Raw genomic sequence first — 27,712 nt, 5'->3', positions numbered from 1 at the left:
TAAAGGTATTGCTTTTAAATCGTCTGAAAATTTTTTCTGATAATGAGGAGGATGAAGAAATGGCCTTTTTGACAAGGAATTTCCAAAAATTTATGAAAAAGGTTAGCAACAAAAAGAATCTGTTGAAATTCCCTAAAGGTAACACATCTTCTAAACATTTTGGTTCTACTAACAAAAAGAGTATCCAATGTAGATAGTGTGAAGGTTTTGGTTATATTCAATCAAAATGTGCCAATACTTTGAAAAAGAACAAAAAGGGGCTTAATGTCACTTGGAGTAATGATGAGACCGAAAGTAGTGAAGCAGATGAGGGAAATGTTGCTTTAACCTTTGTTTTGTCTAATGTTTTTCAAGAAAAACTTGTGTGTTTGAACAATATCATCACTGAAAGCAATATTGATGGTGTAGTCTCAGATTATTATGAGTTAGAAATCAATGAGGATTCATTGGCTGAATCTTACAAGGTAATGTATGGTAAATGGGTACAAGTTTATGCTGAAAATTGTTCTTTGACAAAAATTAATAAAAGTTTGTCTCATAACATCAAGGAACTTGAGATGAAAAATAAAAGTTGTGAATCTGAATTGTATTAAAAAAGGATTGAAATTAACTATTTAACAAAAGAACTTGAAAATATGAAAATAAATGTTAATATGTTAAATCCAAGTTTGTCTATCTTTGAAGAAATTCAGAAGACAGGGTAAAGAAGTCATGCTGGGTTGGGATTTGTTGAATCTCAAATCAAAATGGACACACAATTTGTAAAATTTGAGAAAATTCACATTGGGTGTTCTGCTCTAACATTGCAGGTGTCTGATACTGCAATTAGGTCTTATGTACCTACAAAGGAGAAGCAATCAAGTAAGGATGACAAATTTCATGAACAATCCAGAAAATTTGTTCTCATTTGTCATTTTTGTGGTGTAAGAGGTCATATTCGACCTAAATGCTTTACTTTGCACAATATGTTCAGGTCCAATTATTTTGGAAAAACTAATAAAATTCAAAATAAACATTTTTCACCAAAACAAATATGGATAAAGAAAGAAAAGTGTATTGCTGGTTTTTCTTGCTTTAAATTTGCTGCTTCTCAAATGTGGTATTTCGACAGTGGTCGTTCTAGACACATGACAGGTAACAAAGACTTTCTTGTCAATATTCGACCTATGCAATGTGATGGAGTGACATTTGGAAATGGATTAGCTGGAAATGTTATTGGGATGGGAATGTTGAATTTTCAAGGCTTACCAAAGCTTAAAAATATGATGTTAGTTGAAGGACTAAAAGCTAATTTACTTAGCGTTAGTCAAATATGTGATCAAGGGTATACTGCCAATTTTGATAGTAATCATTGTTATGTTCTCAACAGTGATAAACAATGTATTTTACAAGGTTTTAGATCTATTGATAATTGTTATACTCTCACTCATGTTCTTACTTGTCACTCAGCCATAGATAACACCATTGATCTATGGCATGATAAACTTGGGCACGTAAACTACAAAAATTTGAGAGACATATATTAATGAATGGGTTATGGTATTATATTAGTGGCTAGAGTAATGATGGGTTATGGTATTATAGTTAATGTTGTTGAGTAGACAAGGGAAGAAATTTGGGTTTGGAGGAGTAAGGTTTATATTTTAAAGAGTAGAGGATAGTAGAAAGTAATAGAATTTTATTGATGGTTTGTAGTTTCTAATTACATCATTTGCTACCCATGATGGGGTATTTATAGTGGCTAGCCTACTTTACATTTGTGGCTAGAATTATTTGTTCTAGATCCTTCTTTACCTAAGGAATATTAACCACACAAATTTACTTGTTTCTCAAGCATAACTAGAAAATTCTAGATTTAAGTTTTCTAGAAATACTTATAAGAAATTCTAGAGTAATCTTATTCTACAAATATTTAGAAAATTCTAGAATAAAGTATTCTAAAAATGTCTTGCACATTCGAGAGTATTCAAGAAATGTGTAGTAACTTCTAATATAACATCTTACTAAATTATCTCTTAATTTGAAAAGCAAAATTAACTCGCACAGTGTCAAAATATCAAGATGAAATAAAAGCCATCATCAACTCCATCATAATGGCAAGACTAAACAAGATAAAATAAAATTATTGAAATTACCAAAAAAATGTCAAAAAATATTGAGAAAAAATGTTAGATATGATTTTAAAAATTAATAATTTTTAATTAATGGGGTGCTATATATATTCTTAAGTTGCAAATACAATGTCCATTTGATATAATATATATTCAAATATATTTACCAGCATAGACAATTAGAACAAATTCAAGCATTTCTGATATGGTGGAGCTCTATATTAATGAAGCTGGTCACTAGTGAATGAATATCAGCTTTAAAGAGAGACACAAGGTACTTTTGGGAAAGAGTTAAAGAGTGAAATATTTATATACATAGATTTTCCTCGTAAATGTAAAGAAAGATTTTGATTTGTGCTTGTTCATTTGTTGCTTGCTTCCTTCCATGGATGTAAGGCCAAAATAACTTTGTTGTGTAATTTTTTTCTTCTTCTCCTTCCAGAGTTGAACTTTTTATGTGTTCAGTTAAAAAAAATATATAAACTGAAAATCTTTTATCTCATGTGATTGATTCCATATCATCATCCAAGCCAGGACAAATCAAGGAAACTGGACCCAACATTCACGTGGGGGACCATACTAGAAATAAAAGATAAAACTCTTGAATCGATCTTCTTTATGTCTTAGTCTGTAAATGTGTTAAAAAGAGAATGTTTGGTTCAAAGTTCAAGACAAAAAATAGGTGAAAAGCTGAGAAGGACCATAGCTAAGGCAAAGGATTCTGATTCCCATATATACAATATTTTGTTTTCTCTTAAGTTGTTTAGTGAAAAGGCGATGAAACCTCCCCATCTAAAACATGGACAAAATGCACCAAACTCCAAATATAGATCAAAACACACACCACTCACTCAGAATCAGACTCAGCTATGAATAGCAAATGGGTTATAGCCGGAAATACCAAAAGGCAAATACTTAGGCATCAGAACCCAAAAGAGTGGTATGGCAGCCTCCGAGAGGCCACTTTCATGGGGCCCTTTTCACTTTTGGTAATATTGTTAGTACAACTCGGCGCAAGTTTAGGCCATGATGGATAACAAGACGAAGGCGGTAAGTTCTTTATGTGAAATCTGGCTCAATGTTTGTACAATTGGGTTTCCAATGCAACACTGACTTATGCGAAAAAGCCCATTTTGTGAGAAAAGAGATGGATCTTCTGGGGGCGTTAAGAACATTATATGGGATGATATGTTAGGTTTTGATGAAGAAGTCAGTCATGACTCGTGGGGTTTATTCATTTGGACAAATATCCAAATCCCATTTCGGCTTGGACCACTTTCAAGTGTCTTGATTTAGAACATATATTAATGAATGCAAACTAGTATTGAGTGCATATTTATGTGCAAGTTTCAACCCCTTCTTCGCATGGTACGAGTGATTTCAGTCATGATCAATAAAAGCCTATTTATTTCCTATCAGCTGATATAGAGATTGTTTGAAATGGAATTTGAATCCAATATTTGGTTTGATGAAGAAATGGACTGACTTAATTATGACTAATTGTTAAAACAAATGACTAATTCTGAAGAAAGAATAACACTAAACACAAATCATGATGGTACTTAAGTTTCGTCCATTTCTGATTATCATGATCTATAAATAACGTTACCATTTATAAATCCCATAGGCCGAAAGGACCACCTCTTAAGTTAGAAACGTATATGGTCTCTTCTGTGCAACTGTCTGCTGGAGTACGAGTGAGTTAAGGATTAGTGATCGTGACACTATACTAATTGTGTGAGAGAGAGCTATAACTACAAGGTGGTTACTTGCAGAAGAATGGAAGAGAATACTGATCATGAAACCTCTTAATTATGATCTCTTTTTCTGAATGGGCTATCAGTAGAATTTATTATTTTATTTTTTTATGGAAAATTTACATTCATACAACTTTCAATAATTAATTATAAAAATAACGTAAAAGTTATTTCTGATAAAAATAACAGAGTTTCTAATCTTTTTATTTTGCATTTATCAGATTATCATCTATTAGGAGACTTTCTCTTAACATTCATTTTTGACAGAAAGATATGACCCATTTGCTTGGGGAAAAAAATGTTAGTACACCGAAAACATGACCAAAAAAATGTTTATCGAGTTTTATGTATATAGAAATTGTTAGTACACCGCAAATTACATGATGGTTACCACTCAAAATTTCAACTTCAATGTGCTTGTGAACTTGAGGTCATTGTGTTGTGGCAGAGATTATGTAAAATTGAGTAGTGACATGCCAATTGCCCTATACCAACATTTACTGTATAAAAAAAACCCAATAAAAATTGTATATATTTTTTGTGGAAAAAATTATTAATATGTTTTAAATCTAAAACCTAAACAAAAAAACACAAATAAAGAGACCAGACAAGAACCCAAAAAAATTACCTTCAATTTGAAGTGAAGCTCTCCGCCATTGTCTCGTCAAACTTTTGGTTTAAAAAATTATGATTCTAATCCGATATAGCAATTAGCACCTAGATTGAACAATTTTCAAATAGAAACAATCTTAAAAATGAAAACAAAAAAACCGAAGCAAGAACGATTGATTTCATATATTTATATTGTCAGTTAAGAATGTTAAAAGAAAATTTACAAATACAATAGTCTCCACCACATCTATCTATATAATAAGTGTGTACATAAATATAATTCTTAGTTTTAAGAATTTTTTATTCTTTTAAGATTAACTTTAACATAATATTTTTATATTTAACATAATATTCTTATAATTAACAGTAGTTTTTAAATACTTAAACTTAAATAAAATAAAATAAATAATTAAAAAATTAAAATATGATATTTTTAAGATATTTTACAATGATAATATTTAAAAATAATTAATAATTAAACAAATTAAAAATAACATATTTTTCTGATATTTTACAATAATAATTATTTTTAAATAATAAATAATTAAACAAATTAAAATATAATATTTTTGAGATATTTTACATTGATAATTATTTAAAAATAATAAAATCATATGTTTTATAACTTAAATAAACATTTAATTAAATTTAAACTCACTCGTTAGAATAATATCATATTAAACATATAATATAATCTACTATAAATTAACACAAAATTATTTTTTGTTAAAAAAAACTTGAAAGAAACTTAAATTTAAAATCCGCGTATAATATTTAATATTACATTAAACATATTACCTCTAGATTTATAAACTAAAACAAACATAAAATTAAATAAAATAAATAAATTGTTTAATTAAAATATGATATTTATTTCAAAATTTATATAATATTAATATAAATTTAATAAAAATAATTAATAAATTCTATAAATAAAACTAAGCAAACAAACATTTTAAACGTTGTATCCAGTAAAAAAATATAAATGTGAGTTAAGTCCATCACTTTTGTAACGGGCCCTTACAAGATTGGCAAGGTGGAGGCTGTAGATACAACTAGAAGCCCAATACATAGAAATTCAGGACCCCATTATAGGCCCAACGAATGCCCCAAATATCAGAGCTCATCGGATATGTCCAGTCTGGTTTTGTAACAAGACAATGTAAGAAAAGAGTTGGACCCAGTGAAACATAATGGTAGTTTGATTTATTTGACATTGCCAGCCAGCATCATTATTCTACTTCCAATATGAGCTCATCTAGCTCGAAGAAACCATCCACACTTGAGAAAAGGTCTTTTTGCCCTCCCAAAAGGACAAAGTGCTATTGCCAGCTCGATACATAACGAACGTTTCACATTAACTTTCGAGTTTTAATTATAGTCGTGCCCAAAAATTAAACTCAAACCAATAAATCATCACAGCTAAGGTAGGAGCACAAAAAAAAAGAAACTACTTCATTGTAAATCATGGAGCAATTGCAAGCAAATATGCCCCGCACTCACATCACTCCTCATGTACTACCGTATGGTACAATTTAACACATTTTTAGATCAATGCGTGCCTTAAAAACAAATATAACATATTCATATCATATCATGCCTTGTGGCTTTGAATAGGGGTAGTATAAGCCTTTCACTCAATTCCGGAACTTTGATAGTTATAACACTTCTATATATAACCGTCTCTTCAACAATTTGAACCATCAATTCTTGTCCGTGAACCCATAAAGGAAAGTACCAAGATTGGTGGGGGCAGAGCAAAAAAGCATTACAAAAATTCCATGTTGAGAAGCCGACTCAAACAGGCTTTAGATAGTGAAAATCAAGACGCAGATCAACTTATTGTTCTTAAGTAACTTTGGTATGTCAAATATAAAAAAGCTCAATAATCAGTTATTGTCCAGGGATAAAATACTTCATACCATTACCACGCACAAGAATTTAATCAGCAAAGGTGAAAAAAACAACAAATATTATAATACCTTTTCAACCACAACGTATATCTCTGTAGTAAACAACAACCACTATTCCCATCTTCATCAAGCCGGTTAATTTATTCAGAAAGGTTGGAAAATATTATGTATTGCAAATGAAGTCGCGGACATGGTTATCCAAATAAAACTATATAGGATAACGACACAAAAAAACCTGTATCGAACACCATATATTCTGACACTGGTTAGGCAGCTCCAAACTCAAAGGTCCCATCTTCTCATCTCACAATAGGAGCTTAGTACTCTTCTGCTCATTCAAATTCTTCAATGCTGTGACCATTGAATGTCCTTGATGTTGATACCTTCCTTGACCATTTCATAAAGTGGACTCATTTCCCTCAACTTCTCCACCTGGTGCACAGTAAGTTCTACTGCATGATCAATCTCTGCCTCTGTTGTGAACCTTCCAATCCCAAACCTGATGGAGGTATGAGCCATGTCTTCGTCCACACCTAAAGCTCTCAACACATACGATGGCTCCAAACTCGCACTAGTACAAGCACTCCCACTCGACACAGCCACCTCCTTCAACCCCATAAGCAAGCTCTCCCCTTCAACGTAGGCAAATGACAAGTTCAAATTGCCAGCATACCGCCTATCCATACTTCCATTCACTACAACCCCTTCAAGTTTTGCTCTAATTCCATTAAGCATTCGGTCCTGTAAAGCAGTAATTCTCTTCTCATCATACTCCATCTCCTTCTTAGCAAGCTCACAAGCAGCCCCCATCCCCACAACCAGAGGGGTGGGAACGGTGCCACTTCGAATTCCTCTCTCCTGGCCACCACCGTTCATTTGCGGTTCGACCCTAATTCTTGGTCGTCGTCTCATATACAATGCCCCAACTCCTTTGGGTCCATAAACCTTATGCCCACTTAAAGACATTAAACTCACATTCCACTTATCAACACTAACGGGAATTTTACCTAAGGCCTGAGCTGCATCAGTATGAAAAGGGATATTGAATTCCTTACAGAGTTGGCCGATTTCTTCCATGGGCTGAATCACTCCTATCTCGTTGTTGACCGCCATGACCGAAATCAGACCCGTATCGGGTCGAATTGAAGATCTGAGCTTCTCCAGGTCGACAAGGCCATCAGAACCCACTGGAAGGTAAGTGACATCGAAACCCTCTTGCTGTAGATGACGGCAGGAGTCAAGAACGCACTTGTGCTCAGTCTGGGTGGTGATAACATGACGCTTCTTCTCCTTGTAGAAGTGCATGACGCCCTTGACAGATATATTGTTGCACTCAGTAGCACCGGAGGTGAAAACAATCTCCTTCGGCGAAGCGCCAATGAGATCCGCCACCTGGGCTCGCGCGGTCTCCACCGCCTCGTCCGCTTCCCATCCGTACATATGAGTCCTGGAATGAGGGTTTCCGTACTGCGACACATAAAACGGCAACATGGCATCGAGAACCCTAGGATCGACCGGAGACGTGGCCTGCATATCGAGGTAAAGCGGCCTTCCGGCGATTTTCACTCCTTTCATGGTAACCCCATCAGTTTCCCCATAGGGTTCCGCCGGAGAAGCTAAGGCAGCGGACGCGGCGGTTGAATTGGACCGAGAATGAGAGAAGATTGAAGTGGTTCTCTTTAGGGTTTGGCGGAAATTTGAAGCGATTAGCTTCGAAGCCATTGGGCTTTAGCTTTTTAGGGTTTTAGTCTCTCTCTCACTAAATACCTTTGCGCAGCTCTGTGGCAAAGGAGATTAGAATAGATTAAAGAAGAAGAAGACGACGATGGTGGAGCAAATAGGGTACGACTATGATTCACCGACTTAGCGAAGTGAGGGAAACTCGAGGCGACACGTGGCAGATCTCAAGCCATGAACAACTGATTCGAGAATGGGTTTTGTTTTTGTTTGTTTTCTAATTTCTAACATTTAATCTGGTCTGGTCATACATGATTGTAACCTTTGTAGTTAAAAAGTCGTATGTTTAAAACGACATCGTATCAATCCTTAATCCACTCTTCTTTAGCTTTAGGAAACTGTTTTAAATTGCTTTAATTAGATCCCATCCCACTGATAAAACAGAGAGCTTCGAGTGTTAAATTCTGCTGACACTTCTCTCCTTTGTCTCTCTGTGACTCTCTCTCTCTCTCTAGCCATCCTCTTTTTTTTTTCGGGTCATTTTGTATTTTGCCAAATTCCATTTCCAGATCCAACAGTTTCAGACAAACCCACTATTTGATCTCTCATATTTTCCCATTTGGGGTTCATTTCTACGAACTTCTGTTTGGGTCCCAATTCTATTTTAAGACATTTTAACTGTTCTACTCTTATTTGTTCTTTGGTTATTTAACCACCGACACTTCTGTCATTGAAGAATCTCCAATTTTCACAGGTACGTATGAACTTTTACTTCTTTCTATTTTCTTTAATGTGGGTGTAAGCCAAGTTTTTTTTTTTTTTGTTCAGATCCGTTTTGATCTGTCTCTACCACTATTATATTTTTCTTGCTTGTTATTGTATTTTCTATTAATTTCTTAATTTTCATTGGTTGACTGAAATCGGATGCCTTTAGAAAGAAAGTGTGAGATTTGGTTGAGTGAGTGGGTGGGTGGCATTTAGAGTGTGAACATGGTGAAGCAGAGCATGTGACTTTGGGTTCTTTTTTATAATGGACTAATGATTTCTTAACCAGTCTAGTTGATAGGCTACTGTTACATTTACATTCACATTCATGGAGGAAGTATTTGCAATGCTTTACAGGATTGTTTTTGGTTTTACTGTGGTAAAAATTTATTTTGCTTGATGAAACTACTCAGAATTGGATCTTTATTCTTTTCTCTCTTTTATGAGATTCAATTTATTTGTTCAAATCCCACATCTTTTGTTGTAATGAGAGTGTAGAAAGCATTCATAGAATTTGAGGTTGTGATAGGAGTTTGATCTGTAATGCAGGTGCTTGAAAGGGACACATACGTTGAGGCTGCAAGAGGGTTCATCATGTTCAAGCATTCCCCTCGCCGGAATCTGAGATCCCGAGGTGTCAAAGTGAAGCATGCTGTTCAACTGCTTCTATTGCTTGGCGTGTGCGTTTGGCTAGCCTATCAATTGAAGCAGTCCAATAACAAGAGATCACAACTAACTGTAAACACAAGGACAGGCAGTGAAATTCTCAAGCTGGGGAGAAAAGATCCCAATCCTCAAGTGGAGGAACCTGTTGTTAAAGATGTGAGGCACAAGGAGGAGGATGAAGAAGAGCACAAGTCTGAAGAGAATGAAAATGAAGGAAAAGAAGGTGGTGAAGATGAGGTAACTGAGCGTCATGGTGATTCGGTAGATACACAGAATGAGAATGAAGAGAGCAAAAACAATGTTGATGAAGAGACAGAGAGTGAAGAGAGAAAAGAGAAGGAAAATAAAGAGAGTGAAAATGAAAACAATGAAGACGGGGACAGAAATGAAAAGCAAAGTGAGAATGAGGAAAGTGAGGACAACAAGACTGAGGATACCACAGAGAAAGAGAAAGAAAAGAAGGAAAATGCAGAAGAAGGTCAAGAGGATAATAAAGAAGATAGAGAAGAGAGCAAGGAGACAGAAGAGAATGAAAAGAAGATTGAGGACACAGTTTCGAGTGATGATCAGGTTCAAGATGGGGTTGATAAAAATAATGAGGCGAGAGAAGAAAATTACAAGGGAGATGATGCTTCCAGTGCTGTAGCTCATGAAACTCAGAATACAACAACTGAAAATGAACAACGTGGTCCGGAAGACTCTGAAGAGGTAAAGCAATTTGAAAACAAAGAAAAGCAGGATGATGAGAAGGAGAATGATACAAAGAGTGGAGTTGATGTCAACCAAAACGACTCAGGTTCAAATGTCTCGGAAACTGAAAAGACTGAAAGCAATGATACTAACACTAAAACCACCAAAGAGAGTGGAAAGGAGAGTGATCATGCAGATACTGGAAATGGATCTTATCATGATTCAACAGTAGTTTCATTTGAACAGCACCAAATGGATAATAACACTGAAGAAAATCATGGTTCCTCGCAGCAGAATGGGACAGATACAACTCAACATCCAGGTGAGAAAGCAGAGAATACTAATACTACAGGTGATGAGTCTACCCAGCAAAATGTTGTACCAGAGCAAACTGAAAAGTCAGAACCAGCTGGCAATGAGAATCAAGATTCTGGGGAGACATCTAATTCAACAGTAGAGAATGAAAATTCTGCTAAAGGAGAGTTCACAGATACATCTGGAGCTTCTCAACAGTCAGCGACGAGTGAAAATTTTGAAGTTGTTCAGAAGCTAGAATCCGACAGCAACTCTGGATCTGAGGGAACACAAGAAAATGTGCTGATGCTGAAGACTAATGATAATGATGGATCCTCAAATAAAGATAACAATGCTGATGCAAGCAAGAATGACAGACAGCAGAACACAAATGATAATTCCGATAAGAACACTGATGCAGGCGAGAATGAGAACAAGAACTACATACAGCAGAAGACAGATGGCAATTCAGATCGCAATGCTAGTGCAGGCCAGAATGAGAACAAAAATGTTGTTCAGCAGAATGTAAATGATGATTCAAATGCAGAAAAAAATGCTGATTCCAATCAGAATGCTAATGAGAATGGTGACCAAAACAATGCAAATGGCAAAGAAGGTGCAGGCCAAGGAGAACAAACCGATGCCAAGAAGGAGACCAAAGCAGCACCAAACACAGACAACAACGCTGATTCCAACCAAAATGCAAATGGGAATGGAGACCATAGCAACACAAATGCTAATGAAGGTGCGGGCCAAGGAGAGCAGGCTGATGCCCAGAAGGAGAATGAAGCAACACCAAACACAGACAACAATTCTGATTCCAGCCAAAATGCAAATGGGAATGGAGAGCAGAGCAAGACAAATGCCAATGAAGTTGCTGGCCAAGGAGGGCAGACAGATGCCCAGAAGGAGAATGAAGCAACACCAAACACAGACAACAATTCTGATTCCAGCCAAAATGCAAATGGGAATGGAGAGCAGAGCAAGACAAATGCCAATGAAGTTGCTGGCCAAGGAGGGCAGACAGATGCCCAGAAGGAGAATGAAGCAACACCAAACACAGACAACAATTCTGATACCAACCAAAATGCAAATGGGAATGAAGAGCAGAGCAACACAATTGCCAATGAAGGTACTGGCCAAGGAGAGCAGACAGATGCCCAGAAGGAGAATGAAGCAACACCAAACACAAACAACAATGCTGATTCTAGTCAAAATGCAAATGAGAATGGAGACCAGAACAACACCAATGGCAATGAAGACCAGAGCAATACAAATAGCAATGGAGGCGCGGGAGTGGGAGAACAAACTGAAGTTCAGAAGGAGAATGAAGAAACCTCGAATGCAAATGATAACAGTAATACAGGCCAGGATGAGCAGCCAGTAAATGCTTTAGATTCTACTGTGTCTCAAGATGAGAAAGATGCGCGTACAGACTTGGGAACTCTACCAGAAAGCATAGACAAATCAAATACAGCTGCAGAGTAACTTCTTATAAGCTGTTGAAATCATCCCTAATACGACCTTATCATTTTATTTATTTAATACCTCCAGTGTTCAGGTAAATCCGTGACGTTTCTCTACTTGTTGTGTCCTTAGTGACATAATGGTGTTGAAACCAGATGTATAATTTTTAACGTTGCAAAGATAATTTGGAAGATTGTAAGATCTTAGTTTTATTAATATCTCAATTGGGTTCCCAGTTCTTTGAAGTTATGATTGTTTGGCAAAATTTATACTCTATCGGAGGCATTATAACATTTTTTCACATGGTGGGTGATTACAATCTTTCCTCAGCCTACAACTAAAATATATTGATTCTTACACCTTAAATAATTTGACAATGAACTGCAGCCAAAATCATAGACATCGACCTCATCTTGCAAGGAAGATGTTTGCGTTTAATGCACCAAAGATTACGAATATGTCCTTGACTCGTATGGTCAACATTAATATTTTATCCCTAAGCTTTAGTGATAAAGCTATTTTTCTATTCATTCTTATTTTAATCCTCTGCCGCCAGATGATGTTCAAAACGCAAATGCAAAATATTTAGTTTAATTACGATTGTAATAATTATATAAAGCTAACTACAATTTTTTTTTAAGTTTTTATTTGTATGGAACATCTTGTATAGCAGAATAATCACTTATTCACAAACTTCTCATGTAGCAAATAATTTTATTACTCATCTCGTTTTCACTCTCTTTAGCTCTATTTTTTTTCTGGAGATAGTTTTTATAAGAATTGGATGACCCTATAAGTAAATAGGAGAATAGGAAAAAAAATGTATTTTCTCTCCTACTTTGTTTTGGTAAAATAGTAAACTGAGAGGAACTTTTTTTGTTTGTTTAGTATGTGAGATTAAGTTGAGAGGAAAGAAAGTTTTTTATTTGACAATTTATATATTAATATATATATATATATATAGATAGATTTCTTTATGTTAATCTTTATACATTACTCCTTATTATAAAATTATATATTTTTTCCTTATAATTTTATCCTAATTAGCATGAAAATATTTTTAATAACTAATAATAAGGATAAAAATATTAAATTAAGTTTGTGAAAATATATTATTTTATATTGACACCCTAAGCTTTACAAACTCGGCTAACCTATTATTGAAAATTGAATAAAATTAATTTTGTATTATGCATACTATTCTATTTTTTACCTTTTCTTTTATATTCCAAAAAAATATACATATAAATAATTTATATTTTAATTTTTTGGACTAAAAAATTAATAAAAATAAATGTAATATCTTTTTTATACAATAAATATAATATATTTTTTATACAATATATATATATCTATTCTATATAAAAAAATGTGTAGATAACGGAAATTTTTGGTTTTAATAGTTTTTTATTTTTTTTAATGTTAACTTTAACGAAATATTCTTATATTTAACAGAATATTCTTATATTTAACGGTAGATTGTAAATACCAATTAAATTTAAATAAAATAAAATAAATAATTAAAATATGATATTTTTGATATATTTTACAATGATAATTATTTAAAAATAATAAATAAAATAAAGAAATAATTAAACAAATTAAAATAAGATATTTTTTAGATATTTTACAATGATAATTATTTAAAAATAATAAAACCATACGTTTTTTAACTTAAATAAAACTTAAATACACTTATTAGAATAATATCATATTAAACATATAATATAATCTATTGTCAATTAGTAACAAATTGCTTTAAAAAAAACTAGCAAGAAACTTAAATTTAAAATCCACGTATAATATTTAATATTATATTAAACGTATAATATACAATCTCTTGTTGTCACTCTCAAATTCAAAAGCTAGAACAAACATAAACTTAAACAAAAATAAATAAATTATTTAATTAAAATAGGATATTTATTTAAAATTTATATAACATTAATATAAATATAATAAAAATAATTAATAAATTTTATATATAAAATTAAGCAAATCGTGCACATTACACGTTGGTTGTATTTAGTATATATATAAATCTTTGAGGATATATAAAAATGTGAAGATAAAAAATAAAACAAATTTTTATTAAAAATAATAAATAATGTTTAGGTCAAATTTTTCCAATATTTTCACATTTTTTAAGATAAGAGCTAAATAAAAAAAAATATGAGCTTCGTTAATAAAAAAGAATTTATACTTTTTTAGACCTACCCTGTGTTAGGGTTCAAATATGCTCGTGAATTCAATTTTGATGAATGATAAATTAATTAGACAAAATAGTTTTGCTTTTGTTTTAAAATATTATTTTGATAAATTATTTGTAATTTTAGCAAAAAAAAAACTTTAACCAAAATCAAAATCATGTTTAAGATTCTATTTGAATCATTTTACAAAATACAATGTACAAATAATTAATTGGACAAAATATAGGTCCAAAAAGATATAAAAAAATAAAAATAAAAATAAAAGGTTACCATTTCAACGGCATGAAGCCACGGGTTTTCTACTTGATTTTCTTTCCTAGAGAAAATATTTCAGGTCCCACCACATTTTTCTAACCACTTCTCTTTCGCCCTTTTTCTTCCCTTCTACCAAACTACTCACTTTTTTTAAGCTCTCTCAAGTTTTCTTTTCTTTCGTCCCATTTTTCATCCTTACCAAACTAAGGGTTAATTTCTTCCCTAAGGACTTCAGTGCACCGTTATTCCGTCATTGAAATTCGTACAATCTCACTCTTGCGTGTCCTTGCTGTCACAATTATTTCAATAACTTATTCACAGCTATGCCAATCCAAACATGTTATCTCAAAATTAATGAGCATGAATATCAGCAAATCGAGAGTTCACCACTTCATCTTATTAAATCATCCTTCACGGAAATAAAATAAAAAAGATTTCACAGCTTGCCACGTACAGGCTCTAATCCAGAACCACAACATTACAGAGCAAGTAAATTATCCAAATAAATTTGCAATAATGTCAACCAATTTTTCTGACAAACAATTTGAGCAAAGAGTTATTCCACATGACATCGGTTTCAAATGGACAAAAAACTACTCTAGTGATGCTCCTTTACTTCGAAAAGACCATCCGGACCTGCGCAACAACACAAGACAAATCAAATATAGATATGGTTTATAGAATAGAATATCCTCATTTACTAGTAGTAGTAAAACTAACAAAACTAAACACAGGCTCAAAATTATGGGTGATTGCTATGAAGATATCCAAGATTTTTTTTCAAACCATAACAATATGTGAAATGGATAAGAGTAACAAACTAAGTATACAAGCCACTGGCAGCATGTAGCTCGATAACGAGTTGCGAACTATCTAATTGCCCTTGAAGATGGAATTCTTGTTAGTCGCTTCATTTCAGCCAGCCATTCAGTCTTTTAGAATCTACAGCATTTTCTAAAAGATTGATGACCAGACTAAACACAAAAACCAAGGCATTTTAAATCTATATGACATGACATGTTTTACAAAGAGACTCAAAGTTGGGCAAAAATTGTTTTCCATCATAAGACTACAAGGCGCCAGATTGTTCCTTGACACGGAGCATGACTAGTTAACACCACAATCTGGGCATCATAATCAACTTCAATAACATCACTCTATTAGGAAAGATCACTGGTCTCTTTCAACTGGAGTGTGCACCACCTCCTAAACAATCGATATAATGTTTATCACCACAGATAATGTTAACAGTTACCAAAAATTTAATCCATAAACAACACCACTACGCTGTTATTCAACAATATCATGCCACGTACAGAAATTAAGTGGACGTGAGTACAATGTAAATAAAACAAATGGACACACTCCAGATATGACAAATAAAAATAAGTGGATTGTTGAAATATTCTAGCGTATAATGGCACTATGAACAGATAACATAAAGAAACTTCATGTAACCAATGTGCATATTTTCCCACATTCGGGAACTGTGGAACAGCAGAGAAATAATAAGTTTAGATATACAATGATAACAAAATCATACCCCAAGGGAACTCCTTATTGCGGATGTGCAGATATGGGTAAGCCTGCATAACAAGGAAAAACATTTCTTCAATAAACATCATAGATATTGTAAATCCAAATTGATCAAAATCAATTTATAAATTATATATTCTAAAACTTACAACTTAAAATTAGAGAAAATGTATAACTATTAAAATGGATTTATCTGATGTGAATATTCGATTAATGAAAAAAATGATTCAACTAACAACTCGATTAACAAATAAACTTACAAGTGCAGCAACAAGAAAGTTCATAAAGTAAAAGAAGTAAACTCACAGGAGGCTTGTCGTAGTGGGGGTGACCCTTTGATAAGTTGTAAATTGCGAAAATGGTGCACCCCACAATGCCTACGTATGTTATCTTTTCCCACTTTGCCGTCTCATCTATAATGCACATGGTATGGGAGAAAAAAGAAGAAGAAAATCAATCAAATTTCCAAGGAAACCAAATCATAATAACCTTCAAATGGTGCAGAAAATAAAAATCAGAAATAGATATTCAATGTTGATAGCTACCAAAACAAAAGTCTTCCCCACTCAGCGTCACAATCTAATTGGTAATGTTGAAACAAATAACATACTTTACCAAAACCAACGAGCCAACAGTACGCGATAGCATAAGAATTAGGGGTTTGCAATTAAAGGACGCGAACACAAAATCTCTAACATCCAATTGAAGTATCCAATCCCCGCTTCTCAAGTTTCAAACCATATATCAAAATATCAAAATCATAGATCGTTTTTTATTTCCAGAATCCACTCGATAACAAATACAAATCTGAAAAAAAAAAATCATAAAAATATAACAAAGACGACAAAACCTAGAAAAGAAAACAACTGTAAACGAAGTAGCTCCATGATTTGATACTTTGTAATAAACCATGATCGGATTCATTTTAAAATCAAAACCAGAAGTATTTACTGTATATCGCGTGTGATTGAGTGCGAGAGGGAAGAAGAGTTTACAAGCATCGTCGTGATGAGCAGAAGAGGAAAATTTGCGCTTAGGTGTAGCAGGGGTTCGGGAGCCACCGCGCAAGGCGGTTCTTAGACCCGATCGGACCATCGCCATTGACATATCTCTGAAACCTTTCTCTATCTATCTATTCTCTCTCTTCGAGGCTCTCTGTTCAATTTCGCAGAGCGGAGAGTGAAACCCGTCTTTTTTTGCAGCGACTCTAGGCGGCGTAGCCCTTACACGTAGTAACAATCTGGCTCAGACTCAGGCCCGGCCCAGGCCCATATATATTTTGACAAAAGCCCATATATTCTTGAGAAATTTACATTTGAAACCGCTTTTTACATTTTATTCTCAATAATCACGTTATTTACATTATTTACAAATCTACCAATTTTTTAATACCGTATTTTAACTATGGTGTATCGATAGTGTAGTATAAAATTCAGTAAAAAAAAAAGTCTAATGTCAAATTTATCTCTTTCTCTTCTCTTAAACTTAAAAATAAAATTTCGGTCACATCGCTAGTCGTTTGGGCTATCACAACCTACTTTTTAAGGTATTTATTTTAATATGTAAGAATCATATATTTTCTCACCGTCACAAAAGAAGATGACTGGAATCAAATGTAATCAATTAGTTTCTTTTATATTTTCTTAACCAAACTTTAAATTTAAACAAAATTTAATGTACCAAACAACTTCATGGGTTACTTAATAGTACTTTGTTATTTCATATTTAAAAGTTACCAAAAGGTATTCTAAATTAGCCTATTTGTATAGCAATTTATATACTCATTTTGTATTCTATATTTGATCGAAATACAAACTTGGTACTTTCTGTTTGCAAAAACTACATAGTTTGATACCCTTAGAACGTTTAAAATTTTAATATTCCCATAATACCCCTCATTTAATGATTTATTTGATATTCAATTGTTTTATTATTTTTAAATGATTTAAATATATTTTCAAAATTCATAAAATAAAACAAATGTTTAATTAAAAAATAATTTTGAATAATTAAAATATTTAAAAACTAATTAAAATCTTATTATTTAAATAGACATAAACCTAAATTTTAATTTAATTAACAAATCAATCCAACTTTGAAACAAAAAACGTGGGTGAGATTGGGAAAGTGAGGAAATGAGATGGTGAAGGGTGAGATTTGGTGAAATATGAGTTTTTTTTCATTAATTAAATTAAAATTTAGGTTTATTTAAAGTTAATTAATAAGATTTTAATTTGTTTTTTAATATTTTAATTCCAATTTTTGTTTGTTTTTAATTAATTAAATTTATTTTAAATTTGTTTATTGAAATTATTTTAAGTTTTAATTAAACATTTATTTTATTTTATGAATTCTGAAAATATATTTAAATCATTTAAAAATAATAAAACAATTAAAAATCAAATAAATCACTAAAATGAGGGGGTTACACTGTATAATATGAGAATATTAATATAATATCCTACTACTCAAGGACTGTTACACTGTATTTTAAATAGTGTTAAACTCGTTAAACGAGTCATTTGGCCATAATCGTGTAACTAAACGTGATTAATAGTTTAGAGTTAAATTTTTTGGTCAAAAGGTACAACCGTTTCACTAAAACGTTTACTTCCATACATAGGATCTCAAATTAACATTTAAAAATGTTAATTACAATTGAAAAGTTACAACCAGCCGACCTAAGCGGCAAAAATAGGGTTTGACCCTAGTTCCTCTTTAAAACCTCGGTTGTGGTGGTCGAGCAGCCGCATATGTACACATCATCATCTAAGCTCTCTAACTCATGGATGGTCCAACTTTCTTTTCCCCTTACCTGCACCACAAAGCACCCGTGAGCCAAGGCTCAGCAAGAAAGCTTAAACATGCTCATAAACAGTTAATAACATATTACCAAATCAATATAAGCATGTCTAATAGTAATAACCATACTCGTGTATGCATACCATTCATATAAGTGACTACATCGTCATATGGGCCCCTTATCCCAAGATAAATGATCAACGAATCATACCGGGGTCCGTTGCCCAAATACATGATTAATGAATTATATTGGGGCTCAACGCCCAAAATACATGATTAATAAATAATACTGGGGCTCAGCGTCCAAAAATACATGATTAATAAATCATATTGGGGCTCGTTTCCCGAGGATATGGGACTAATAAGTTACCCCGAAGCCCACTACCCTATCCTCTATATAACCAGCCATGGAGTTGGCCCATCGTACCTGACATTGTATTTTTTCACGACCAATAGGTCGGTCAAGCGTATGTCACGCTTCTAGTTAGGCATAACCACATCGACCAACATTCAGGGCGCTATTGCCATTCTTGACTTATAAGTCAATACTTTTTGACCAGCACTCAGCGCTATTTCCATCCTTGACTTATAAGTCAATGCTTTTCGACCAACACTCAGCGTGCTAATGCTGTTCTTGACTCATAAGTCAAGTCCGGGGCCCAGCCGTAGGATATGGGACTAATAAGTCACCTCAGGGCCCTTTGCCCTATCCTCTATAAAACCAGCCTTGGAGCTGGCCCAGCGTACTTGGCGCTGAGTTTTCCATGACCATTAGGTCGGACAAGCGTATGCTGCGCTCCTAGTTAGACTTAACCTATCGACCAACACTTAGTGGGCTACTGCCGCCCTTGACTCATAAGTCAATGCTTTTCTCAATCTGATAATGCAAACAAGCATATATCATATATCAAATATCCGGATACAGAGCATTCAACATGCTTAATCAACAATCACAAGCATAATCATAATCATGCACATTTACAAAGGCCCAAGCTCTGATCAATTCTATATTCAACATTCAGGCCAAGCCCTAATCACGTACATCACGTATTAGGTGATATTTTCTTACCTTTGGTCCAAGCACAGGTTACGAATGAACGACCCTCGAGCACGATCTCGGTTCCGAGCCCCTAGCAATAACCTAGTCACAACCAAGTATAGAATCCCATCAATAACGAGTAAATAAAGGATTTCGGATCGAGTCCTAACCTGTAGGACATCAAACTCTACTAATCCGGGTAGTAGGATCTATTACGTGCCCTTAGGTTTGAGTTCCCGTCACTAAAAGCCCAAGGTGGCCAAAGTTGCCTGGGCGGGCCGCGACTTGACCCTAAGGGTCGCAGTGCGCCTCCCAGAATAGAGAGCCCCTTATTTGAAATTCAGGACATAGGCCACGACTTGCCCCTTAGATTCGCAGCACACCTCCCAAATAGAACCCCTCTTGAGCCCTGGGTTCATACGGGTCGCGCCGCCCTAAGAACAGGGCCGCAATGCGACCCCGCGAACCCAGAATCGCCCCTGTTTTCCTCACCCAATTTCACCCAAAATCCAACCCAATTGAATCCCAAACTCAGAATTAAATCCCTCAAACATTATCAGTACATAAACACCATCAAAACCCAAGCTCATCTCACTCAAACAATTCCACCAAATCTCTAATTCAAATCAAAACTCAAGAAACTTAAGGAAACTGAAACTTAGAAATTCAAAGCTTAAATTACCTCTGATTAGGTTGTTTTCCAGCTAAATCATCCGGCTATCAAGCTTCTAATTTTTCCTAGAATCATTATGACTCTAACCTTGCTTGAATCCGAGCCCTAATATTCGAGTTTCCATCGAAAACGCTAACGAGCGTCAAGTGAGAGAACGAGACTGTTTTCTGAGTTTTATAGTTCTGAGAGGTTACTTTGAGCTTAAGTAACCTTAAACAAATCTCAAGGCTCAGGGTACCCAAAAACGTCTCCGAGGGCAAAATAGTCAAAATCTTCATAATTCCCTCCTGATCTCACTAACTCCAAATATATCCTCAAATATTCATTCTCATTACCCAATATCCCGGTAATGTACTAAATACCCAAAATACCCCTTGACTCTCCCCGAGTCAAGTATTGGTCCCATTGTGACTTTCCCACTAGCTTGCTCCCTAGGATCGTCTCGTGTCGAGTAACCCAAATATATAATGATGTGGTCCCACACATATATCGCATATATGTCAAATATACCCATAACAGGCCAAATTACGAAAATTGCCCTTTTAATAAGAAATGGGTCTACATGCATATTTAATACACCTAAACATGCATATCAAGTCATATTATAATATAACTCACATAATCATATAATGATACACATATATATCACATAACACATAATTTCCATAATTTGCCATCCTGGTCCCCTAATCAAGACCCTAAGCCTTATTAGGTAATTTGGGACATTATAATTAAAAAATTAAACGCACAGAGGGTACCAAACTATGTAGTTTTTGCAAACAAATGGTATCGATTGATAATTATAAAAAATAGAGGGTACCAAGTTTGTATTTTGATAAAACACAGGGTACCAAATGAGTATTTACCTATAAACTTATAAGGAAACCAAATGAAATGGTATCTTAAACATCATAGAATCAGTTACATTGCAACAAAATAAAATAAAATTAACTATACTAATTTTTTTATATGACAACCCATTAGTTTCTGAAATATGCTTGAAGGTTACCAAAATATATCTTAAATACCATAATATAACCTAAAAATAGCTAATTGATATATTAAGATATCTACTAATAAGTTTTGGAGGTAACCAAAAGGTATCTGAAATAATTGTTAGTACCTATTTATGGGTAGTAACCATTAAGAGTGTGCCCGCATATATATATATATATATATATATCTATGGAAGACTTCGCAATGGTTACTACCCATAGATGGGTACTAACAATTATGATGATGTGACAACATAGTGACTTGGTATAGCAAGTCACCAACATGTAAATATTTTTTTCTACATTAATTTCGAATTTAGTTTTTTTTTTTTGCCATAAGTAATGTTGTTTCCAACCAATGAGAGACACTAATTATATTTAATAATTGACATGTATTTGATAAATTAAAGTTTACAATATTATATTTTCATAATAAATACCCGTTTTTCATTAGGTAACCCTTCAAAAAATTTGAAAAAAATTAAAATTTATTTTTAGAAATATTAATTAACAACTATAAATATGGACCATTGATCTTAATCCAATAGTTAATATTAAAGTAATTATGCATGGGTAGTAACCATTAAGAGTGCACCCACATATATATATATATATATATGAAAAAATCCCCATATTTTTCTTAACATTACTATAGAGAAATATAGGGCTTTCAAACCCCTTTCAAATTTTTAATTTTGGCGCCTTAGTCTAACCATTGGCTTTGGCATGAGGACTTCTTGATGCCAAGATTATCATATAACTTATTTAGTTGTGTGCCTTCATATATTTACTATTGTTGGTTACTATAGATTGTGGGATCTTGAACTGACAAATAATAAGATTCTCCATGCTCATACAATTGGCCTTTGAGATGGTAGATAAAAGCTCGAGCCATAGGTAGGTAGAGACTCGATGAAATTTATCCCCCACTTCGCAAAAGATCATAAACTTGACAACATCATTAACTTTTTTTAGGCTTGCATTAGCATGTTTGAAAATCTTTGGCACAAATCACACTTTTGAAATATGTTTGTGGCATTAACTAACATGGCTAACCAATTATAATCTCACCTTTAAGTTGAAACTCTTGATGGCATTCCTTTTATTTGGTTTTGTTTGTATGATCTCGTTTGGGCATGTAAATGGGGTGGGTTTGCCCTGCCCCGCTAACACTCTGCCCCCCGCCTCGTTTAATTTTTTTTTAAAGAAATATTGAATTATAATTTTAGAATTCTCCCTAAACTTAAATTATTATTATTTCTTTATTTCAATACTTATTTTTTACACTTTGTATCAACTACTCCCTCAAATATTTATTTTGATTTTGATTTTAAAATTGTAAGAACGCCCTAAACTATTTACTTTGTAAAAAACATCGCTCAGTTCATATTTATTAGAAAATATCATTTTAGAGGATATGTTTAGTGAGGCCTTGTCAAAACATGCAATTCGGACCCAATAGTTTAGAATAAAAATAAGTGTCTTTATGCAATCTTAAAATAAAATAAAAATATAGGTCCCACTATGACAAATGAAAACATAAACCATAACATAAAAGTTCATAAAATTTCTTGGCATTCAACTAGATCATTAATCACTCATGGACACTCCGTGTCATACATGCCTATACATTGAAACTCCCCACATCACTATGGGTGCCAAAAAGAAATCATATTTCCTACCTGAAAGGGGAAAAGTAAAGGAGCGAGCTAAAAGCTCAGAAAGGAAGTACAAACAAAATACAACAATCAACAAAAAACACAAAACATTCTACGTACATATCATAAACTCATGGCATAGCATAATAAATCATAATCATATTGATATGGGCATTTCAAACCATAAATTATTAATTCCTTCTAGTTTAGATTATGACTATTTCTTAGTATTCTTAGTACTTTTAGTGTCTTTTTATGAGTTTTTGATTTTTTGTTAACCACATTGAATTTTATGAAGAAATTGATGGATTTTGATGTTAATGTGGTTCGGTGATGTTTGGAGGACTAAAAGACTTGATTAAATTAAATTTTGGCTTATTTTGTCAAGGTTTTGAGTCCATGAATCAGAAGGATAATGCTGTAGCAAAGTCTAAGCTTGCTGCACGGATGAGAAAAAAATGCAAGAAGACCATCCTGGCCACAAAAACACCACACTTTGTTGCGGCAAGGATGTGTTCAGGAGTCCTAGCCGCGGCAACACCAGAGCTCGCCGCAGCCACATAACGTGAATGAAGTTCGTAAATGTTCTCTCGTCGCAACCACTTTAGAGCTCGCCGCAGCAACAACTCGATTTCTGAGATTTTTAAAGCTTTTTAATTACAATTAAATAGAGACTATAAAGGGTTTATTATTTTTATTTGGAGATTAGAACGTGGATTATTATTAAGACTTTGGAGAGCCGAAAACAGAGGAAAAAATGGAGATTACCTCTACAGAAGAAGAATGGATTTCAAGATTGATCATCAAGTTTTTCTTTCTTCTACTTTTCTAATTAGTCTTCTTTTTAATATCATGAATCTTGGATTATTGTTTTTGGGTTCATTGGAGTAGATCTTTATTAGGCTAAGGGCAATTTCAAAGCCCTAAACATTAATTTAAGTTTTTAATAATATTTATTGAATTTCTATTCCCAATTATCATATTGTTCATATTCATCTATGCTTATTGCTATGATTTTTGTTTCTAATCTTGTTTGGAGGGCCCCTAAATGAGATTTTGCTTTAATCTATTATCAACCCGGAATTTCTATTCACCTATTTGTTTAGAGTTCAAGGATTTGAGTGGTGAATTATAATTAAGATTGTATGTCAAAATTGATTTTAATTATGATGATGATTATGACCTAGGTTGAATAAATATCATGTGTTTATGGATTTATTGCTTAGATTAATCTATCTCCAATGTGTTTAATGCTTTTACTGGATTGAAACGTTGATGCTTTTCCATTCAATTATTTGGTAAATAGAATTAATTAAGAGTGCTTTAACTTTAATTAATTAATGTAGGAGATTGAGATAGTGGCAACTTTAGTGCTGTCTATGGTTAATAATTTGGTTTTGGGAATTCGATTCAATGAAGTTATTAATTGCTTGAATGATTGTTTAGTGGTGGAGAATGGTCTCTTAGCTGTTTTTATCAATATATTCATTTCAACAATTGTTTCGATTATCGCATTTTATTTTACTTATTTTATTGATTCAAAAACCATATTTTACTTATTGGAATTTTAAATTGAATAATAAATTGAAATTAGTAGTCCTCGTGGGTTCGACTTGTACTACCGCTATACTAAAATAGTTGGTAAATCATGAATTAATAATTGTTAAATTTGATATGGTAAACGACCTGCACCATATATCATAATTGTATCATATTCATAAACATAAGCATAATCATACATCATGTGATCATGGAACACCAATTTTCCATGTCACATCTAGAGGTAACCAGCAAAAGCATAAACCGGTAAAACCTTCTCTATGAGGTAAACAGGAACTCTGGTCCTCGAATAACCTCGGCGTGTCCACCCTATGAGTTACGTCATATCCTTAGTAACTCCTTTGCTATGTCGCATTCAGCACGCCAACAACCTACTGTTTTTCATACAACATACAAACACATATACAAGCACCTTATCTCATTACATAATACCCATTGCCATATTTTCTATTATTATGTATTTGATACAATATTTTGAGATTTAATAAAGTTATATTATTTCTTATGTATCTTTCCCAAAATAGTAGCTATGTCTAGTAGTTCTAATGATCCAAGGTCTTAGAAATAGTTGGGTCATTACAGTTGGTATCAGAGAAACGCTCCATTTGCATGAAGTTCTCCTTGATACACACGCTCAAGCTCCGAATCTAACCGCCAATGTAAGTGATTATGTTATAGTTGTTATGATTATGTGTTAGTAAAACGTTTTAGCCCTTAGGTTTTCAGTTAAGAATATCTGGAAATTAGTTTATTTTCTTTATTTATTTTATTTATTATCTTTGCATTTATGATTGTATATAGTGAAAACCTTTTTCCAAATTAATATCATTGTTATTTTTGAATGACATGTATGAGTTTGATTTTCTTTTACAATCATAATAAATAATTATCAAGTTCGGTGAGGGTGGATACAAATCAATGGACCGAGTTCTATATTGAGAGTTAGGGGGCCATAGTAGTGGGAACGATTTTACTGATCCCAGCCCTCTCTCAGTATGGTTAACTTTGGAACAACGATGAGTTTCGAGCTTGAGAATTAATTCATATAGGATAATTAGAAACACACTTAGAAAATAATAAAGATGGCTTATTTTTTTTCTAAGTATAGAAACGTACCCTAATTAAAAGAAGGCTTACATTATTTTCATAAGAAATCATAATTAATAGGTCCAAGTTATGTTTGCTTAGGTTAAGTTTTGTCTTAGAGCCTATTAGGGTAACTTCTAACATGTTCTCTACTGTTAGAACTTTTGCTGAATATGTTGCTCATAAGATCTGCTCGCAACAACGCCAATACCTCAAGCGTCGCTCCTGAAACTTATGAAGCACCTACAGTTCGCAGAAAGGGAAGGCATGCAACCAATGCTTCTTCTAATGAAAGAGCGCCGCCGGTTGACAACACTGCAGAAATTGCAAGACTACGACAGCAAGTGGAGGAATTACTACAGCAACAACGACAACAGACTCAGCCTCTACCTCAGCCGCAACCACAGCCTCAGCAAATGGCTCAAGTAACCCATCAAGTAGGTCCTTATGGAGGATGGCCAATAGCGAACTATGCGCCATACCCAGCTCAGCATGGAGCCAATCTATGAGCAGTTTCATAAGCAACACGCTCCAAACTTTGAAGGGACAACAGACCCCTTTGAGGCAGAATAATGGCTCAGAAATGTAGAGTCGATCCTAGCGCATATGAATCTCGGCAATGCGGACTGCATATCCTGCGTTTCGTCTCTACTTAAGAAGGATGCTAGAATATGGTGGGACTTAGTTCAACAAACTCACGATGTCGCCACCATGACATGGACAAGATTTGTGGAGCTATTCCACAAGAAGTATGACAACTTGGCAGTCATCGCTTCAAGGGTCGAGGAATTCGCTAGTTTAAAGCAAGGCAACTTGAGGGTAGCAGAGTATGCTCGGCAGTTCGACCGATTAGCTAAGTTTGCATCTGAGATGCTTTCAACTGATTTTCTGAGGGTGACCAAGTTTGTTAGAGGACTTAGACCAAAGATTGAGCTAGGGGTTAAGCTAGCAAACCCTGGAAATACTACTTATGTTAATGTTATAGAAACGACAATAGAAGTGGAAAGGCTCCAGGCGAACGTTAGTAAATAGGAGGCCAGTAAGCATGAGCCTAAACAGTCAAATCAACCTCAGAATGGTCGGAACAACCACAACAACAACAACCAGTAGTCCAACAATAGTAATGGTCAGAAGAGATGGCATCCTGACAAAAAACAGTCCGATAATGATAAAAGGGCATGGACGAACAATGGAAGTAATAGGTCGGGTTATGTTGAATACCCGCAATGTGCTAAGTGCCAAAAGAAACATCCTGGTGAATGTCGCACAAACACCAAGGGATGCTACAACTGTGGTCAGGAAGGACACCTAAAGAGAGACTGTCCCCAGCTCAAGTCAGAGGGGAAAAAGGATGATAAGATGGTTCCTACCAGGGTATTTGCATTAACCCAAGAAGAAGTTAATGCTAGCAATAAGTTGGTTACAAGTTAGGTTTCTATCCTCAATAATGTATGTTCTGTATTATTTGATTTGGGAGCAATATACTCGTATATCTCATTAGGAATGATAGAGAAATTAGACAAACCTTGTAGAACTAGGTTTGTGACATAGTTGCCTTCGGGTAAAATAGTCCTATCATCACGGATAATACGAGGCGTACCGATCAAATTTGAGGACGTAGAACTAGAAGGAGACCTGATAGAACTAGAGATCAAAGACTTCGACATGATAATAGGCATGGACAAGCTAGCAAGGCATGGCACAACCATCGATAGCAGATGTAAGCAAGTAATGTTCGAAACTCCTGACCGCCTAAGACTATGTTATATGGGAAAAATTTTAGGACTATGTACGCTGCTTATTTCATCTCTTAAAGCTCAAAGGATGATAGAAAAAAGATGTCACGCATTCTTAGCCAGCGTTACAGATGTGGTAAAGGAAACACCACTAAAATTTAGAGACGTCCACATTGTAAAGGAATTCCCAGAGGTATTTCCTGACACCTA

At 33.9% G+C, this 27,712-nt stretch overlaps 3 protein-coding genes across 3 annotated transcripts; 1 reads left to right on the top strand and 2 right to left on the bottom strand.

The window, feature by feature from the left end:
* Window positions 1–6,319: 6,319 nt before the first annotated feature.
* LOC133807146 (cysteine desulfurase, mitochondrial) lies at window positions 6,320–8,293 on the bottom strand. The gene has a single exon (XM_062245315.1). It carries the CDS (start codon window positions 8,113–8,115, stop codon window positions 6,739–6,741), a length of 1,377 nt encoding a protein of 458 aa, XP_062101299.1. The 5' UTR covers window positions 8,116–8,293; the 3' UTR covers window positions 6,320–6,738.
* Window positions 8,294–8,497: 204 nt separating this feature from the next.
* On the top strand, window positions 8,498–12,197 carry LOC133807137 (uncharacterized). Its single transcript, XM_062245305.1, has 2 exons — window positions 8,498–8,824; window positions 9,385–12,197. Exon 2 carries the CDS (start codon window positions 9,430–9,432, stop codon window positions 11,971–11,973), a length of 2,544 nt encoding a protein of 847 aa, XP_062101289.1. The 5' UTR covers window positions 8,498–8,824; window positions 9,385–9,429; the 3' UTR covers window positions 11,974–12,197.
* A 2,587-nt stretch (window positions 12,198–14,784) lies between these two features.
* LOC133807130 (cytochrome c oxidase subunit 6a, mitochondrial) lies at window positions 14,785–17,172 on the bottom strand. The gene is made up of 4 exons (XM_062245294.1): window positions 16,949–17,172; window positions 16,260–16,366; window positions 15,961–16,003; window positions 14,785–15,053 (listed from the first exon to the last, which is right to left on the bottom strand). The coding sequence occupies exons 1-4, from the start codon at window positions 17,058–17,060 to the stop codon at window positions 15,016–15,018; spliced, it is 300 nt and encodes a 99-aa protein (XP_062101278.1). The 5' UTR covers window positions 17,061–17,172; the 3' UTR covers window positions 14,785–15,015.
* Between the last annotated feature and the right edge of the window lie 10,540 nt (window positions 17,173–27,712).

The sequence above is a fragment of the Humulus lupulus genome, chromosome 1 (assembly GCF_963169125.1).
Source record: "Humulus lupulus chromosome 1, drHumLupu1.1, whole genome shotgun sequence".
NCBI lineage: Eukaryota > Viridiplantae > Streptophyta > Magnoliopsida > Rosales > Cannabaceae > Humulus > Humulus lupulus.
Note: the sequence above shows the minus strand (reverse complement) of the source record. Positions and strands in the feature narration are given on the sequence as shown.